The sequence below is a fragment of the Notamacropus eugenii genome, chromosome 3 (assembly GCF_028372415.1).
Source record: "Notamacropus eugenii isolate mMacEug1 chromosome 3, mMacEug1.pri_v2, whole genome shotgun sequence".
Lineage (NCBI taxonomy): Eukaryota > Metazoa > Chordata > Mammalia > Diprotodontia > Macropodidae > Notamacropus > Notamacropus eugenii.
Window position 1 is genome coordinate 185,030,995 of NC_092874.1, and position 12,570 is coordinate 185,043,564.

Genomic DNA, 12,570 nt, shown 5'->3' on the forward strand with positions numbered 1-12,570 from the left:
GATACAAGAATTACATGAATATAAATATAAAATATTTTTACACAAATAAAGTCAGATTTGAATAATTGGAGTAATATTTATTGTTCATAGAGAGGCAAAGCCACTATAATAAAACAAATGACAATTTTAACTAATCTATTAATTCAACGCTATCCTAATTACATAAGTAAAAAACATACTGAATTAGAAAAAATGACAATTCATTTGGAAGAACAAAAGGTTAGGAATTTCAAAGAAACTATGGGGAAAGGGATATAAAGGAAGTAGAATCAACAGTTTCAGATATTAACCTATGTAATGAGGGGAAAACATTGTTGAAGTGTAAAATGGATAATTTTGGTTCTTTTAAATTAAAATTTTCTTAGAATAGAAGGAATGCAAAAAATTGGGAGGAAAAGTGTTCATTGACAGTCTCTCAGATAGGATATGATTGTCGTGTAGAAAATGAGCTAGTTGATTTATAAAAACATGGAAAGATTTGGAACTTCAAAGGAAGATGTTATCCACCTCCAGAGAAAGAGATGACAAGTGGAAATATGCATAGTATGGTCTCATATATGTATGGATGTATATTTATGTATATATATGTGCATGTTTATAGATATCTATATGTATGTGCTTGTACATATATGTATGTGTGTGTCTATATATGTCTATATAGATCTATATAGACATATATATGACATATATATATATCCACATTTAATTGGAGCTTTCTGAAGGACAGGAGAGGGAGAAGAGAGTAGGAAAGAAAAAATAAAGTTCAAAGTGCACAACAGAGAACAAAAGAAAGTCTAGAAGGAAGCAAAGAAAAGCTGGGCAGCTCTGAAAACAAGGTGTAGTATTTATTATATGGGTTTTCTTGAAATGGAAAGTTATTATTTTATACTGAATCCTCTTATGTTCTGCTGCATACATGGAAATGTTCTTTTTCCTCTTTTAAAGTTTAAAATGAATCAAAGTTTATAATGAATATTATATGATGAATTATATAATGAATGTAATAAAAGTTTAAAATGAATAAAAAGTTTACCAAAAATACTCACTCAACTCTCCATTCATCCACTAAATGGATTTTCCGAAATCATAGGTCTAATTGTGTCACTGCCCTACTTAAATAAACTCTGGTGACTTTCTATTGCCCCAGCAGCAAATACAAAATGCTTTGTTTGGTATGCAAGGTCTTTCATAACTTAGCCCCACTCCTACCTTTCCAGTCTTTTCCTCTCAATATATACTCTCTGATTCAGCGCCATTGACTTTTCTAGGTATCACACAAACAAAACATTCTCTTGGTTCTTGGAATTCTCTCTGACAGTCCTCCATACCTGGAATGATCCCACTTCCTCTCTGGATTGCTGCTCCTCCCTAGCCCTCATTTCTTTGAAACCATCACTTTCATATTTTTTATGATGCAATTTTATTCCATTACATTCATATGCCACAATTTGTCAGCCATTTCCTTACTGATGAATATTTTTTAGTTTCTAGTTCTTCATTATCACAAAACTAGATGCCATATTTTTGTATGTATTTTGCTGTTGTTGCATTGCTTTTTTGTTGTGACCAACTCTTTGTGATCCTTTTTGGAGTTTTCTTGGCAAAGATGTAGTGGAGTAGTTTGCCACTTCCTCCTCCAGCTCATTTTACAGATTCTGAAACTGAGGCTAATAGGGTCAACTGGTTAAGTGATTTGTCCAGGGTCACACAGTTAGTAAGTGTCTAAGGCTAGGTTTGAATTCAGGAACAGTTTTTCTGACTCCTGGTGGAGCGCAATGCCATCTAGATATCCAGCCTTTTGGACATATAAGACCGTTTTTAATGTTTTGTTTATCTCTCTGGAATATAGGTCTAGTATTAAAATTACTGGGTCAAAGGGTAGACTGTTTGGTAATTTTTGTGCATTGTTCCAAGTTATTTTCCAGCCTCTTTCATTGCCTTTTTTAGGAAGTTTTTTATTGTGTCAAGTTTGAGGGTAGAGCAGAAAAAGCAAACCTAAATTTCTTTAATCTTCTTCCTTCTCTTTTGTGTCCTCTTCCTCCCTCATTGTCTTTTACTCTTTCTCCTTCTTCCTCTCCCCCAGAATTGATTACATGTGATTACATCATCAAAATAGAACAAAAGAATACAGAAATATTATTTTATTCTTATTCTTAGAAGAAATCTTCTCATTGTGAAGTATAGGATAACATTAGTCGTTTAATTATTTCAACATTATATTGCTGACTCATGCTCACGTAGAAAGTCTCTTGACTGTTTTACATAGTATATGCCATAAGAATCATAATCCCACAAGATAGCTAAAAGAGAACTTTTTCACCCCAAGAACTTCTATCTTTAGAAGTTCCTAATTGCTCATGCTTATAATTTTTCATCCTTTGCTTCTCATTCTCATTCACCTCCCATTGCCAAATTTTGCCATTTCTAATTATATACTATTGGACTTATATTTCACTTTTTCAGTTGCATAGAGGATGCTAACGGAATCATATTGAATGCTGGTACTGGATTCAAGAAGACCTGAATATAAATTTGGTCTCAGAAACTTACTAGCTTTGTGACTCTGGGCAAGTCGCTTATCTCTGTCTAACTCAGTTTCTTCAACTGTGAGTTGAACATAAAACAGGACCTACCTCAGAGAATTGTGAAGATCAAATGTAAAATTTGTAAAGGACTTGGCATAGTGTCTGTCACATAGTAGGTGCTATATAAAAATGCTTATTCCCTTTCCCTTCCCACTTGTGGATGTCCTCTTTTCTCCATGCAGAGATCTGACTCAAGTTTAGATTAAACCCAGGTTACTTCTCACCTGTACCACTTGCCACAGCCTTTTCACTAATTTCCCTGCCACGTTTCTCCATACTCTGATTCAGCAACCATTCAAACTACCAATGTAAATTTTCCAAAACGTAAATCTCACCATGTCAATTGCCTGCTCCACTGGTTCAATACTACCTTCAAGATCAAATATAAACTTCTCTGTTTGCCATTTAAAGTTATTTGTAACCTGGCCCCTTACTACTCTTGCAGGAATTTTGCACTTTATCTCTCATCTGCCTTGCTTCCCTGATTAGAGGCTTGGAGTGTGAAGCAATAAATTTTTTTCAGTTTTTCTTTATTTCAAAGCTCAGAACTTTCCAGTTAAATATGTCACTATCCATTAACTTCTCTTCTTGGTTTCAGTTCCACAAACATCATGTTTCCACACCAGTTAACCACTGGCTGACCCTATTCTTTTTGTGTATTTTCTTCCCCAATTCATTGTAAACTATTTGAAGGCAGGGGCTGTCTTTCCATTCTTATTTTTATCCTCAGAGATTCAATCAATGCCTGGCACATAGTAGGCACCTATCTGTAAATGGTCTTATCCTAACATTAGGGAAAGAAAGCTATAGTCTCGTGGTAGGTGCTAGATTCCACATATTGGGAGATGTGTTAAGTTTGTCAAAAAACAGAACAGCAGCATTTTATTTTTGGTTCAAGGGAGTTAAATACTATTGGAAGTTTTGCTCTTTTGAACTGTGCCCAGAATTTTTGTCTATTTGACTACTTCAGCAAAATAATTAACAGAGAAAATCCTAACCTCCAAATGTTTGTTAATCTCAGAAGTTACTTTTATTGATCAATGATATGTATATGCACAAAGTATCTTCATTATAATTGAAGGGCTATGCTGCAGCAAGGCATATTCCAACATACCCATTTCACCTCGATTTTGTGCCAGTATAAGTTTCATATTTCTAATTAATGCTTTATGAGACAAAATTTCAGAATTCTCAGAGAAAAGCAGCAGAAATCAGTACTGCTGAGCTCAACAAGAGGATGGTAACTGAATCAAAGATTGTATTATAGCTTAACTTAGGCTTTTTTAAACATGTGTTTCATTATCAGGATGTGTATCACTAGCAGGAGGTCCCAGCTGTTCAATATTGTTTAAGGGTACTTGAAATTCATCCACATTTTTTTCTTCACTTTTAGAAGGCCCAGTGTTGTTTTCTTTATAGTTTTTCTTCATAGCAATGAATAAAAAGATATATAAGATGAACGCTGGTGCTCTTATTCCAAAAATCATGCCAAAGAACTTGTCTCTGTAAAAAAGATAATCATAAATTTTGAAATGTGCTATTGATGCACTATTATAAGATTTACAATGAATTGTTAAGTATAGAAATAATACAAGTGTATACACTACAAAAACAATGAGAACCATGTTTTTTCCCCTTAGAACGCATCTCGCATTCAGACTATAGTAACTGGACCCAAAAAGGTAGTTTTATAAATCAGTTTAGGAATTTCTGACGCATATACGTATATATGTGTGTATGTGTATTGATAGTTAACATTTATACAAAAATCTTACTGTACTTTTCAGTTCTAATAGCCCTTAATAACTTAAAACTGCCCCAAGACTTTTGAGACATCCTATAAATTGCTTTAAGGTAGGCAAAATACTTTACATTTACTATGTCATGATTCTCACAGCAATCTAATGAGTCAGATTATCTTATTATCTCCATTTTTACATATCAGGAAAACTCAGAGGAGTTGAATTACTTCTTAGGTCCATAACTATTAAGCTACTAAGAAGGGTTTTAGATCTGGATCTTCCTGATTCCAGCCATGTTCTATCTATGCCACTTTGCCTACATACACATTTTCATACTAATTGTTGCTAATTCAAGGAATTTCATTTTATTTTAATCCTATTATACCTCTCTTACTGTCATCTGAACTATTATAAAAAATGTACTTACAAGAAGGGAATCAGCTCCAGTATATTTTGTGGCTTCATAAACACATTTCCCTAGGTCACCTGGTTGGAAGTATCAGCCAAAAAAAGTAAAGGAATCTCCCAAATTGGTTTGGGAATTTCATGTAATGAATATCTCTAATACAAGAGTAACATGGATACCACTGAGATGTTTGAGGATGAAATTCATGGATAATCCACGGACAGAGGAAAGTATAACTTATTCAGAAGCAACAAATTAAATTCATGGGATGGTAGAAAATGACTTTTTATTACAAAAATGTCCTTATGGAATGAAAAGCATGAGCTAAAGTTGAGAATCTTGAGTGAAGGTTATTCATAGCAAAAACAGAAGCAATATCATGGTGTACATATGCTATAATCCACTTGGGAAGAGAAATTTTTTCATTCCTTTTTTTGTTTTATAATTTCTTGATTTTTCATAAAGCCATTAGCTTCCATCAGCTCTATTCTAATCTTTAAAGAATTATTTTCTTCAGTGAGCTTTTGGATCTCCTTTTCCATCTGACCAATACAGCTTCTTCTTCTTGTTGACTTTTTGGATCTCTTTTGCCATTTTGGTTAGTCTATTTTTTAAAGTGTTACTTTGTTCAGCAATTTTTTGCATCTCCTTTAGCAAGCAGTTGACTTATTTTTTGTGATTTTCTTGCATCCCTCTCATTTCTCTTCCCAATATTTGCTCTATTTCTCTTATTTGATTTTCAAAATCTTTTTTGAGCTCTTCCATGGCCTAAGATCAATTTATATTTTTCTTGGAGGCTTTTGATGAAGGAGCTTTGACTTCTTTTTCTTCTGTTTGCTTGATTTGGTCTTTCTTGTCAATAAAGTAAGATTCTATAGTCTGATTGTTTTTCTGGGTTTGGCTCATTTCCCCATCCCTTTACTCGACTTTTGAGCTCTTTGTTTGTGGGGTGGGGGTGTACTGTCAGTGGCTGAATTCTCCCACAATATGTGGGCCTAGAGCTTCAGAAACAGTTGCTGTCTCTGCCCCTGCTGTTGCTCTGGCTGCTTCAGTTTCTTCCGCCCCTCCCCTCTCTGACACCTTGGGGCTGGCGCTGGACCACTGCACTCTCCCACATTGGTCCCACAGGCTTTTTCCACTGACCTTCCAATTTGTCCTTGGCATTTTGAGGTCCTGAAGTCTGGAAACTGCCACAGGTGTGAGAGATTCAGTTTCCCCAAAGGCTGCTCAAGTCTTGTCTGTGCTGGCGGGGCCCACATTGGACTGTGGTCTGCCCCCTGTGTGGTACAATAGAAACTTCCTGGTGACCTTCTAGGCTGTCTTTGGCTGGGGATTTGCTTTACTCTATCATTCTGTGGGTTCTGAAGCTCCAGAATTTGTTTAGAGTCATTTTTTACAGGTATTTGACTGGGCTTGGGGACAGAGCTCTAGAAAGTGCATACTGTTACTCCACCATCTTGGCTCTGCCCCTGAAATGAGATATTTTCAAGAGTGAAATTCTGATCAACTCAAATTAACAAGTTTTTATTGTGTTTAACTATTACAGGCATTTCATTAAGTGCTGGAGATACAATGTAAGAAAAGGAAACAGTGCCTGCCTGCTGTACAGGAAGTCTGTCTAAAGGGGAAGACAATAGACAAACGATTATGTATAAATATCTGGCTAAAGGCAGCTATGGAAGTCAGAGGGCAGAAATCAGGAGGAAGAGAATTGTAGGCAAGAAAGGTAGCCAGTGAAAATACAGTGCTGGAGTTGGAGACTTTTGTGCAAGGAGGCCAATATTACTGGATCATAATAAAGGTATCAAAGCTTAAGGTATAATAATGAAAGAGTAGGAAGGGGCTAGGTTATAAAGAGCTTTAAAGAATAGACTATTTTATATTTGTTCCTAGAGGTAATAGGGAGTTGCCAAACATCATTAAATAGAATGATGATATGTTTGGATATACACTTTAGAAATATCAAAATGACAGTTAAGTGGGAGATGAACTGGAGTAAGAAGAAACTTGAGCCAGGGAGACCAACCAGGAGATTATTGATTAAGCTCTGTACCAGGTTGGTGACCAGGTCAGCAGAAATAAGAGGGCATGTATGAGAATATTTCAAAGCTACAATAGTCAGATCTTGGCAAATGATTAGACATGGGGCATTACAGAGTGAGAGGTAGAGAATGACAATAAAATTGAGAGCCTGGGTAACTGGGAAGATGATAGTGTCCTAGATAATCATTGAGAAACTAGGAAGAGGGGATATTTTTTGGTAGGGGAAGAGACAGATAATGAGTTTTGATTGGGGCTTCAGAGTTCAAGTTATTTATGGGACATTCATTAGAAATATCTGTATACAAATTATTACCATGACACAGAAAGAAGAAAGCATAGACTATGTCAAGAAATTTACAAGTGATAGAGATATCAGGTAACAGAAAAGAAATACAATAGAGTTGCATGGTCTTGTGATGCTAGGGTCAAGAATATTAATAGTAACATTCCAATTATGAGACTGTCAATGATTGTTCAGGGCACAAAAAGTATCAATGGTATATTTTAGGCTATCTTTGGTAGAAGTAAAAAAAATAAAAAAAGTAGCAGAGGATTATTGGTCTGGCTGGATGAGATAATTAATGTATGATGGAGAAAGAAAAATTAGTTTTCTGTTTTCCTTTTTTCTCTCAAGTGATCTTAGGACTGATCTTCAGACTGGTTAGGATAATGCAAATGATGTTAATTGCAAATATGAGATAATTTAAGATGTTCTAATAAGGAGGAAGTACTAATAATTTTGAATTTTTGGTTCAGCATCAGGAAAAGAGAGGAGGTGAGCATTGAATGAAGAGAAGAATTTATAAAGATGGAGGCATAAGGTTGAAGTGCAAATGGCGAAGGTCCTGTCCAAATGTAAAGAACAAGGAGAAGTAATTTTGACATTAGAAAATAGTCAAAAGTTGTTAGGACTTTAAATGAAATCCTGAGAAGTTTGTATTTTATATTAGCTTCTGGTGTGGTGTTTCTTAACCATTTTTATATCCTGGGATCCTCCAGTCTGGTCAAGACTATGGCAGTCTTCTCAGAATGTTTCTTAACACATAAACTAAGTTGCAATAGATTACAAAGGAAATAAATTCTGTTGAAATTCCTTTATAAAAATAGTTTTAAAAATACATAGAACATAGGTTGACAATTGACATACTTGTATTTTAGATGACTACAGTGAAGGAGAGGGGCAGAGCCAAGATGGCATAGTGAAAGCAGGGACCCATCTGTGGTCATCCATAAATTCCCTCAGATACCTCTAAGAAGTGAATCTGAACGAAGTTTAGACTGGAAAAATCCACTAAGAGACAGAGTGTGGCAGATATCTAGCCCAGGACAGCCCAAAAGATCAATAGGAAGGATGTGTTACACCAGGCTGGGGGAACATGCAGAGGCACCAGCACAGATGAGGCCATAGCAGAATAGGAATGGCAAAGGGAGGGCTGAATCTCCAGCAGCGGTTCGGATCCTCAAACCGCTCAGCACAGTATAGGAATCCTGCAGAACTGGGTGAGAGAGAAGCATGGGGCCCATGACAACAGCAGCAGCTACCCCTGGAACCATCAGCATACAGACTAAATGTTTGAAAATCACCTACTTGAACTTCCAGGAGCCAAGAGGGTGGCGTAAACTGTAAGTGTTCTCACCCTCCCTGATTAACCTTGAAAAACCTGGAGAATATTGTAGCAGGAAAAATCTGGGAATAGTACAGCTAGCAGAAGGGGTAAACAGTCTTTTAGCTTGAGAGGCTAGGGAGACCACTGTGAAGTGTCCCTCTTGCTGTGGCTGAATGGGACCAGTGCATGACCAGAAACATCCCAGCAAGCCCCACCTGACTAGACCAGCAGGAGTTCCTGAGTCCATGGAGGGATAGGAGTCAGTAAGCACCTACACCAGGACCTCAGGCGTGCCTTAGCACAGCCAGAGGAATTGGGCAGATACCAGCCCAGATGGGACTAGTGCAGCCCTAGGGGAGGAGGAGACCTCCAATAGCTGGACCACCCCTCCCCCACATCACATGCTAGGACCTTCAAGGGGGAAAACTCAGACTTCACCTGAATTCAGCCTTAGCACACACCATCTAGCTCAACACCAGATAAACTGCAGCATTATATAGCTTCTAGTTGAAAGAATAAGAGACCACAGAACACAAAGTCAGTAAGCTGGACCCTAGCTCCCAGTGCAAGAAACATGGGACAGAGTTCCAGTGCCCAAGAAGTGGAGTTCCACTTTAAAAGCCAAGAAAAAGGCAATCATCATGTGCAAGAATCAAACCAGAAAAGCAATGACCATAGAATCTTATTACAGGGACAGGGAAGAATAAAATATAAATTTCAGAAGAGGACAGCATTGACACTGTACTCATATCTGAAACTTCAGAAAGGAATATGAATTGCTCTCAAGCCCCAAGAGCTCTTCCAAAGAGCTCAAAAGGGATTTTAAAAATGAAATTAAGGAGGTAAAAGAAAAATTGAACAATGATTTTAAAAATACATTCTGCTCCTTAAAACGTGAAATTGGCCAAATGGATAAGGAGATTCAAAATCCAAATGGAGAAAATAACTCTTTAAAAAAGAATGTACAAAAAGTAACTAAAGAAAACTATTCACTAAAAATTAGAACTGGCCAAATATAAACTAATGACTCTATGAGGCATCAAGAATCAGTCAAATAAAATGTGAAAAATGAAAAAATAGAAGAAAAAATAAAAATATCTCATTGGAAAAACAACTGACCTAGAAAATAGATCCAGGAGAGTAAATATAAGAATTGTTGGTCTACTGGAAAGCCATGGTGAAAGAAAGAGCCTAGATAGTATCTTCCAAGAAATCATTCAGGAAAACTGCCCTGAGGTTCTAGATCCAGAGGGCAAAATAGTCATCAAAGAATCCACTTCCTGAATACCAGGGAATATTGTTGCCAAATTCCAGAATTATCAGGTAACGAGAAACTACAACAAGTAGCTATAAAGAAACAATTAAAACATTGAAGAACCACAGTCAGGATCACACAGGACCTTGCAGCTTCCAATTCAAAGATCAGAGGGATTGGAATATGATAGGAGTTTGGATGGATCGACTATGCAGCAAAATTGGAAATAATTTTTCAGGCAAGGAGATAAACATCCCATGGAATAAGGCATCTCTAGAACTTCCTGATGAAAAGGCCAGAGTTCAATAGAAAATTTGATCTTCAAATGCAAGATTCAAGAGAGTCATAAAAAGGCAAACATGGGAAAAAAGAAAAAAACCTCGTTATTCAATATGGTCAAACTGTTTACATTCTTATATGGGAGGATGATACTTGTTAATCTTGTGAATTGTATATTATAACATTTAAAAGGGATATCCATAGAAAGTGTGGGTATTAATTAACTGATGTGATGATTAAAAAAAAAGCTAATTAAGGGGAGGAGAAGGAGAAGAGGAAAGGAGGAGGCAGGAAAGTGTAAATTATACCAGGTGAAGAGGCACAAAAACATATTATAGGAGAGGAAAAGAAGGGAGGGAGCTGAGCATTGTTTGAGCTTTACCATCATCAGATTTAGTTCAAGGAAGGAATAACATTCTCAATCAAATTTAGAAATCTAAATTGTACTATAGGCAGTAGGAGGGGTAAGAGAAAAGGGATAGGTAGTTAGAAGGGAGGGAATAAGTAGTAAGGGAAAGAAAATAGAGGGTGCCTCATAGAAATGAGGGAAGATTGAGGGAGACAGTGGTCCAAAGTCAAACTGTTTTGAGGAGGGGGAAAAGGGAAAAATAAAACTATAAATGGGGGGTGGAGATAGGATGGAGAGAAAGACACAGATAATAATCATAACTATGAATGTGAATAGGATGAACACTCCCATAAAATGGAGGTGGATAACAGAATGGATTAAAAACCATAGGCCTACAATATGTTGTTTACAAGAAGTATATTTGAAACATGGAGATACACATAGAGTAAAGGTAAAAGGCTGGAGCAGAATATATTACACTTCAGCTGAAGTTAGAAAAGCAGGGGAGTAGTAATCCTAATAAAAGACAAAGCAAAAGCAAAAATAGATCTAATAAAAAGAGATAAGGAAGGAAACTATATTCTGCTAAAAGGCACCATAGACAATGAAACAATGTCATTACTGAACATATATGCACCAAGTGGTAGAGCATCCAAATTCTTACAGGATAAGTTAAAGGAGTTACAGGAAGAAATAGTCAGCAAAACTATACTAGTAGGTACCTCAAACTCCCCCTCTTTGAACTTGATAAATCTAACATCAAAATAAAAAAAGAAAGAAGCTAGAGGTTAATAGACTCCTGGAAAAGGTAGATATGATAGATCTCTGGAGAAAACTGAATGGAGATAGAAAGGAATATATCTTTTTCTCAGAGGCACAGGGCACATACACAAAAACTGACCATGTACTAGGGCATAAAAACCTCACAATACAGTGCAAAAAGGCAGAGATAGTCAGTGCATTCTTTTCAGATCAGGATGGATTAAATATTTTATGTAATAAAGGGCCACAGAAAGGCCAAAAATTAATTGGAAATTAAATAATCTAGTACTAAAGAATGAATGGATCAAAGAGCAAATCATAGAAGCAATCAATAACTTCATTCAAAAGAATGACAATAATGAGATAGCCTACCAAAACTTATGGGATGCAGCAAAGGAAGTTCTTAGGGGAATTTTTATATGTCTGAATGTTTACATGAATAAAATAGAGAAAGAGGAAATTGGTGAATTGGGCATGCAGCAAAAAACAAAACAAACAAACACAAAACATCAAAACAAGACCAGCAAAAGAACTAATTGAATATTCCAAATTAAATACCAAATTAAAAATTCTGAAAACCAAAGGAGAGATTAGTAAAATGCAAATTAAGAAAGCCATTAAACTAATTAATAAAACTAAGAATTGGTTTTATGACAAATAATTGATACAGATTAGATCAATTTGATTAAAAATAAAGAAAACCAAAATACCAGTATAAAATTGAAAAGGGTGAATTCACCTTCAATGAAGAGGAAATTTAAAAAATAATTAGAAATTATTTTGCCCAACTCTATGCCAACAAATTTGACAATCTAAGTGAAATGGATGAATATTTTAAAAATATAAATTTTCTAGATTAACAGAAGAGGAAGTAAAATATTTAAATAACCCCAAATTGAACAAGCCACCAATGAATTCCCTAGTAAAAAATCTCCAGGGTCAGATGGATTTACAAATGAATTCTATCAAACATTTAAAGAACAGTTAATTCCAATACTATATAGACTATTTGGGAAAATTGACAAAGGAGTTCTACCAAGTTCTTTTTATGATACAAATATGATTTTCATACCTGTACTGGGAAGAGCCCAAACACAGAAGAAAAATTATAGACCAATTTCCTTAATGAATATAGATACAAAAAATTTAAATAAGATATTAGCAAAAAGATTACAGTAACTTTTCAAGAGAATAATATACTTTGATCAGGTAGGATTTATATCAGGAATGTAGGGCTGGTTCAATATTAGAAAAAACTATCAGCAAAACTGATCATATCAAGAACAAAACTAACAGAAACTATGATTATCTGAATAGATGAGGAAAAAGTTTTGACAAAACACAACACCCATTTCTATTGAAAACACTGGAGAACATAGGAATAAATGGAGCCTTCCTTAAAATAAAAAGTAGCATCTACCTAAAACCATCAGCAAATGTTATATGGAATGCAAATAAGCATTTCCAGTGAGATCAGGGATGAAACAAGGATGTCCATTATCACCAATGTTATTCAATATGGTACTGACAATGTTAACTTTA

The 12,570-nt window shown here is 35.6% G+C and overlaps 1 protein-coding gene across 3 annotated transcripts in view; it reads right to left on the reverse strand.

Annotated features, from left to right (window-relative positions):
* Positions 1-3,435: 3,435 nt before the first annotated feature.
* LOC140533611 (solute carrier organic anion transporter family member 1B3-like) overlaps positions 3,436-12,570 on the reverse strand; it is an 86,809-nt gene continuing 77,674 nt past the window's right edge. For all 3 annotated transcript variants that reach the window (XM_072653559.1, XM_072653558.1, XM_072653560.1), the window contains exon 15: positions 3,436-4,088. In XM_072653559.1, the coding sequence (XP_072509660.1) occupies positions 3,869-4,088 (220 nt within the window). In that variant the 3' untranslated portion in view covers positions 3,436-3,868. The remainder of the gene's footprint in view (positions 4,089-12,570) is intronic.